This window comes from Numenius arquata, chromosome 19 (genome assembly GCF_964106895.1).
Source record: "Numenius arquata chromosome 19, bNumArq3.hap1.1, whole genome shotgun sequence".
Lineage (NCBI taxonomy): Eukaryota > Metazoa > Chordata > Aves > Charadriiformes > Scolopacidae > Numenius > Numenius arquata.
In genome coordinates this window covers 1,068,526-1,075,292 of record NC_133594.1, presented here as the reverse complement: position 1 = coordinate 1,075,292, position 6,767 = coordinate 1,068,526, and the positions used below count along the sequence as shown (strand labels likewise).

The following is a 6,767-nucleotide window of genomic DNA, read 5'->3' as shown; positions in this document are numbered from 1 at the left end:
CCCAGGTCTGTTTCCTCTTCCGTTGTCTTCTCTTTTCCGTGTCCTGGGTGGAGCCTGCAAACCTTTCCATCCCACAGGGCCATTAGTTCGGGGAAGCTGCAATCCCACCCCATCAGTTCCGATTTTAAGCAAAAGGCAGCTCGTTTTACCTTCTTCCTTCGGCAAGCCTCCCCACTTCCTCTGGGCTCCCCGGGGATCCTGCCGCGCTCTCGGGGGTGGTTGGAGGCGAAGCCGGAGGTGCCTACAAGAGAGATGTTGGGGTTGGCCGGTGGCAAGAGAGGGCCTGGAGTGGTGGGCGACTGTTTGCCAAATGGCTGCCTTAGCTCTCCAGAGGAGATCCCTTTGGCTGCTTTGGCTCAGCCACATTGCTCACACTGCCCCCACCCCTCCAAAAAGAGACTTGAGGAAGCTCTTGTGAAAGAGGACCTGACCCAGACCACTCCGAAGGTGACAGCTGCTCCCCTCTGCCTTTTTGTGGGCGTTTTATACACGTTGTGGGGGATTAAGCAAGTGCCTGGTGCTTCGGAGGAACAACCTTTGGAGTTCCCCTCACCAGGGATCATCCTGGGGAGTGGGGGAACACCCCAGACACATACCAGCTCTCCTGCCAGGCAGAGGCACAGCAGCGCCTTGGCCTCATCAGCAACTCCCCTCCTCCACCAGACGCGCTCTCCCCGTGCTGGGGCCCTGACCTACCTCTGCCGTTCCAGACTGCACCACCGCATCTCCCCCAGCTTCGTCGGGGACGTTTGGCTCTTCTAAAGGCAGAGTGAGGAAGAAAGAGCACGTGCAGCACAGTGGCTTCTTGGAAGGAAAAAGCCGCTCAAGCAAAAGCCACCCGAAGCCCTGCCCCAGTGGAGTTTTCAGCCCCCCGAGCCCCGTCTGCAGCCTTCGGCTCCTCTTGCAGAGCTCCCAGAGACCAAGCAGAGGCCAGGAGACAGGCTGAGAGGGGCTGAGAGGACCCCACTTGGTGCCCAGCCCTGCCAGAAAGGATGCGGAGGTCTCTGGCATCCCCAGCCCGTGAACAGCCAGCCTCAGTCCCTCCTCTTACCTCTGCATCTCTCCGCGGGGGCTGGTGACTCCTCGGCTGCTGGAGGGGAAAGGCCGGCCGTCTCCTCGCCAAAGATTTCCCCGGCGTTCTCCAGCAGGAACTCCACCAGCACCTTCACCTGCCCACATCAAAGCCCGGCTCTCAAGCCTGCTGCCCGAGAAGGGGCCAAGCAGGCTCTTCCCCTCCGCAGCCTGCCCTCTGCTGAGGGGGCGGCTGTGGCTGTGGGGCTGCTCTTGCCGGCAGCCCCCCCAGCAGCACTTGCTCCAGAGAGGAGGCAGCCAGGGAGCTCGGGAAGAGCAGCCCGGCTCGCCTGGGCCGGGAAGGCTGCAGGCGGCTGGTGGCTACAGCCTACCTTCTGCATCACCTCCAGCATGGCCTCCAGCGGGAGCAGGTCCTCCTCGGGTGGGCTCAGCAGGTTGGGCCCAACGCAGATGGCCAAGTTGCTGCAGCTCATCCTGCTGGTGGCTGCGTTATGCCCGATGTGCCGCAGGAGGCACAGCAGCCGCTTCAGCAGGACCAGATTGGCTGCAGGCAACTTGTGGGCCACCCTGCAGGAAGGGGAAGACCGCCTTCCTAAAGCGGACGTTGCCCACAGCCCTCCCTCCCCAGGCTTGCCCACGGCAGGCGGGAGCCAGCGGCCGTGTTGCGCAGCTTGCCCGGGGCTCTCAGCCAACGCTCAGGGCTCCTGCTCAACAGGCAGGCTGCTGCCCACACTTACGCCTTCAGCTCTTCCACCTTCTCCTCCCTGCTGCTCTTCTCCAGGGCTGCCGTCCACTCCTCGTAGAGGTGGCTCCCCAGGAGCTTGTCGGGGATGCTGCGGAGGAAGTCCTGCCCGGCCAAGGGCTCCAGCTGAGCCTTTGGAGACTCCAGGCCAGCCAGGAGCTCCTCCAGCTTCAGCTCCCAAGCGCTCACCTTCAAGAGGACGGCCAGCAGCAGCGCAGGCTGGCTTCCCAGCTCCACCTCTGCGCCGCGGTCCAGGGCCTCCCGCAGCTGCCGAAGCGATGTCCCGCTGGCAGCTCTGCGGAATATGCCCTCCGTGGCCGGCCCTTCCCGCTGCAGCACAGCCAGCAGCTCCTGCAGGAGAGGCCGGAGGAGAGTGGCGGGGCTGAGGAGCTGCCTTGCCACAGCCGTGGCCACAGCACTGCCCCACACCTGCCTCCTTGTCTTGGCTGCAGAGCCCAATGCCCCGAGCCCGCAGCTCCTGGGCTCGCCCACCGCCCCTCCGCAGGAGCAGCGGGAGGGCTGGGGACCCCTCTCCGGGCCGCCTTACCTGGATGGGCTGGGGCAGCGTGGCGTCCTCCCCACAGAGGGCTGCCAGGGGCTGGCCAAAGAGCCTCCTGCTGCAGCCGGAGCCCGCCTGCCCTGGCGCCTGGGCAGCAGCCGGGCTGCGCCGCAGAGCAAAGGGCCAGGGCAGCCCCCACCTCCAAATCCTGCTCCTGCTCCTGCTGCTGCCGCTCCCTCCTGCTGCAAAGGAAAAGAGAGCAAGAGCCCCTCAAGGGAGAGCGCCGGGCCAGCGCTCCCGCAGCCTGCCCTGCTCCGCAGAGCCGGCGTGCCAGCGGGACAGCCTGGCCCAGCCCTCGCCCTGCCCTCCTCCAAGCTGTGGGCAGCAGCAGAGGCTGCCTGTCCCCGCACAACCACGTCCAGCGGCCGCTGCCCAGCGGGGCTCCTTGCTCCTCCAGCTGACCTCCTCCCTTGGGCTGCCCAACCTGCATGGCGACACTCAAGGGACAAGTCAGCACGGCTCCGCCGCTGCCAGGAGCTTGCCTTTCTTTCCACAACTCACCCGCTGAGCGGCAAAGTGCCCGTCCCTCGCCAGACGCCACCGTGGGAGGCCCTTGCTTGGGATCAGCCTGCAAGAACCGGGCTGCGCTTAGAGAGCGGCCCCGCAGCAGAAAGGGCCACCGGCCAGCTGCCACCCGGCACCAGCAGCCCCAGCGTGGCAGAGCTGGGACCCCCTGCCCCAGGTGGCTGGTCACCTCCCAGCGCCGACAGCCAGGACACGGCGCCGTTCCTGGGGGCTCCCCAACCCTCTCCGCTCCCCGAGTGGCACCGCGGGACCCCCTCCCTCCTTCCCGCACAAGCTCACCCCACTCGCCGCACGTCCCTGGCAGCCCGGCACAGCCCAGGGCGGCTGAAAGGCAGCCACGCTCACCTCTGCCTGGCCCTCCAACAGCCTCTCCAGGCTCCTGGCGCTCAACGTCCTCCACTGGGCAAGAGAGAAGGGGTGGAAGAAGGTGAGCAGCGATGCCTCTGCTGCTGGGCTGCAGGAGCGCTGCTCGGGGACAGAGCCCTGCCCAGAGAGACACTCACGGCACGGCGGCGGCTCAGCTCCTTCTCCAGCAGCTTGAGCGATGGCAGGCGGGTCACTCGGGCTCTCTTGGCTCCTTCGGGTGTGCTGTGCGCCGGGCAGGGAGAGGGAGAGAGCTGGCTGAGCCCCAGCCCGCCTCTGCTCTCCTGTCAGGCAGCTCTGCCCGCAGGCGCCGGGCACCTCTCCCCAGCTGGGAGCTGTGTTCCCCCGGCCGGCTGCGCATCCCCCCGGCTTACCCCAGCAGGGTGCCCACCCACAGCTCCTTGAGTGCCCGGTCCCTGCAGAAAGAGAGGAGGAAGAGCGTTTCTCTTTGCTCTGGGCTCCCCAAAGGCTGAGCTGGGGGTGCAGGACCCCGAAACGCCCCATCCCTCCCCGCCGGCGTGCTGCCCGCTCCCTGGCCAGGCTCTGCAGGCAGGGCAGAGGCCGTTCCATTCCCAGCACGGCGTGGGCATGCTGGGGAACCTCTCCTGCCCGCCCACGGGACGTGGCACCACCGCTCACCCGAAACTGGCCACGCAGGAGCCGGTGGGCCAGGCCAAGATGAGGGCGGTGCCGTCCCCATGGCTGCCGCCTTCATCCTCCTCCTGCTCCTCCGCCGCCGCCTCCTTCCCGCCGCTCAGCACCCACAGCTGGTCCAGGGCCAGGCGGAGCTGTGGGCGCAGGGTGGTGCCATGTCTGCCCAGGGGAGAGGCAGGACGTGAGCTGGAGGTGGCCTCCTCGGGGTTCCCGCGGGCAGAGCCCTGTCCCCCACCTGCCCTTGGCAGGGAGCCTGGGGCATCCAGCACCGAGGTGCCGGGGCCAGGGCTGGGGGAAAGGAGAGGGAAGGCAAGGCAGCTGGGCTGGCAGGGTCTTACAGCAACTTGGCGATGACCAGTTCCTCCTGGAGGAGGAGAAGGCGCCTCTCGCTCCTCTTGCGGCCCCGGCTCAGCCGCACGTCCGCGCTCAGCACCGCCTCGGCCTCGGCGAGAGCCTCCCTGCGCAGCAGAGAGCGGCGGGCATGAGAAAGGCCGCTGGCGCGGGGCCCGGCCGTGCCCGCCTCTCCCCGACTTGCAGGGGGAGCCCACCTGGAGCCACAGCAGCAGTTGGCCTGGCCCATCCCGCCCGGGACAGGAGGACCCTGGCCGTGCACCAAAGAGACGGCGCGGCCGCCCACAGCGAGGATGGGGAGCGGGGTGCCGGGGCAGCGCTGCTCCACCAGACCCTGCCTCCTCCCAGTGCTTCTCCGTGCCAGCACAGCTCCGTCCTGCTGGCGCTGGTGGCCGTTGGCTCCACAGGACCAACGGTCCCAGCCCAACGGAAAGTGGGAGGGGCCCCGGGGGGGCCTGCCCTGGGGGTTCTCTCCGGTATGGCCACCTCTGCCTTGCACTGGGGAGCCCCGAGCAGGACACAGCGCCTGCCTTCCACTCTTCAGGCACATCTCCCTCTTGGAGTGGCCTCACCAGCCCATCGGCCAGCTCCCTCGGCTCTTCAGGGTGCACCCCAGCAGGGACTTGGGCATCGCTGGGCACCACCGAAAAGAGTCTCCTCTCATCCTCTTGACACCCACCCTTTAGATATTGAACCAGCACACAGACTCACTCGGAACAGAGAACAGCTCGTGTTCTTGTGCACGTCGACTATGGCGTCCAGGAGTCATAGAATCATAAAATCATTTCGGTTGGAAGGGACCTTTAGTCCCCTCGAGTCCAACTGTTAACCTAACACTGCCAAGTCCACCACTAAACCACGTCCCTCAGCATCACGGCTAACCGTCTTTTAAATACCTCCAGGGACGGCGACTCCACCACTTCCCTGGGCAGCCTCTTCCAATGCTTCCTGAGGTCCCCTCTTAGCCCCCTCTTCTCCAGGCTAAACAGACCAGGGTCTCTGAGCCTTTCCTCAGAAGAGACGTGCTCCGTTCCGTCAATCATCTTTGTAGCCTCCACTGGACTCTCTCCAGTAGCCCCCTGTTAGTTCCTTAAGTCCGTTTAGTTCACGATTGCTCAGCCTCATCTCTTATAGCAGACTCAGGACTGAGCATTCTCACCCAGCTTTCAATTGCCTTGAGCTATACCTTGAACTTCTCCATTCTCCAGCATCACCCACCAAGTACAACCAGGTCCTTGAGCAAAAACAGGCCCACGAATGGCTTTGCCTTTGCCCGAGGCAGGAGAATCGCAAACGCTTTTCCCCGGCATATTCCTTTCATGCACCACAGGGACTTTATCCCCTTCTACAGTACGTAAAAGGCCTGACTGAGCAGGACCAGGTCGACTGATGCATCCCCCGGTGTTAACAAACCAGGTACCCTCTGCTAAATGCTTTCCCACATTTTAAAGGTTCCAGCCCCCACTGCTTTCAGGGTGGTTTTTAATAAAAGACCTGTGGTTGCTCAGGACCCCACATAAAAATCATTTTGCTATCGAGTCACCTCATAGAGAGGTTTCACAATCTGACTATAACCCGGGATATGAATTCTCCAGAAACACAGAACCCCTAAAAAGGCTTGTGTTTCCTTTGTGGTAGTAGGTGGGGACATAGCTGTTCTTTGGTTCATCACATCCTTTGGGATCCGGCCATGATCATCTTGCCACTTAATGCCCCAAAACTGGGCGTCTCGTGCAGGTCCCTTAACCTCACCTCTTGTCATGGAAAGGCCCACTTTCAGAAGACTCTTGGTTATTTTCTTAACTTTCTTGAAAGCCATTTCTTGTGCTGTATTACCCCACACAAGGATGTCATCAATGTATTGCAGGTGTTCTGGGGCTCCACCCTTCTCCAGGGCAGCCTGGATCACTCCATGGCAAAGAGTAGGGCTGTGTTTCCACCCCTGCGGCCGTCCATTCCAGGTACGCTTGGCCCCTCTCCAGGTGAAAGCATCAATTTACATCAATGAGATACTGCTGGATTTCCTGTTCCACGTGGAACAGTCGACTGTAAGCTGTAGCTCCAGCATCCACCTTTGCTGTCTAGAGCTCCTTCAACCGAGAGCCACAACATTGGATTTTTGGGTTACATTTCACTCAGCCGAGGCAAACTGAGACAGGTTGTCCACTGGCAGTGAGCAAGGCAGGGACACTTCAGCCCATTCTCCTTCTCATTGCAGAGGTGGCAGGAGGCAGATGGATCATCTTTTGGTTTTTTTCTACCCTGCTCCATTATCAACACCAAGATCCTCCCTTGGCATGCCCTCAGGATGCCAAGTCAAGGAAAGAGACTGAATCCCATGCTCTGTGTGACCGGCTGCTCCTCACAGTACAAGTTTCCAACTGGGCATGAAACAGCGGCAAACGTGGGCTGAACGTGGAGAGAGCAAGAAGCAGAGGAGTGAAAACACTAAACTGCTTGAATGAAATCTTCATAATAAAATAAGAAGGAACTAATGAAATAGATAGACAAACATACAAAACCGTCTCAAGCTCCCAGGGA

The 6,767-nt window shown here is 62.5% G+C and overlaps 1 protein-coding gene across 1 annotated transcript; it reads right to left on the bottom strand.

Annotated features, from left to right (window-relative positions):
• Window positions 1-549: 549 nt before the first annotated feature.
• Window positions 550-4,455, bottom strand: LOC141473776 (T-cell activation Rho GTPase-activating protein-like). The gene is made up of 9 exons (XM_074161384.1): window positions 4,424-4,455; window positions 4,214-4,333; window positions 2,322-2,436; window positions 1,964-2,125; window positions 1,770-1,879; window positions 1,404-1,599; window positions 1,052-1,169; window positions 697-758; window positions 550-564 (listed from the first exon to the last, which is right to left on the bottom strand). The coding sequence occupies exons 1-9, from the start codon at window positions 4,453-4,455 to the stop codon at window positions 550-552; spliced, it is 930 nt and encodes a 309-aa protein (XP_074017485.1).
• Window positions 4,456-6,767: the final 2,312 nt, after the last annotated feature.

What these genes read in the sequence shown, in the direction of transcription:
- LOC141473776 (XM_074161384.1), bottom strand. Translation starts at nt 4,455, where the DNA reads ATGGGCCAGGCCAACTGCTGCTGTGGCTCCAG. An exon ending in AACTGCTGCTGTGGCTCCAG is followed by an intron (nt 4,334 to 4,423) that starts GTGGGCTCCCCC and finishes TCTGCTGCGCAG; the next exon opens with GGAGGCTCTCGCCGAGGCCG. An exon ending in CCCCGCGGAGAGATGCAGAG is followed by an intron (nt 759 to 1,051) that starts GTAAGAGGAGGG and finishes CTCTGCCTTTAG; the next exon opens with AAGAGCCAAACGTCCCCGAC.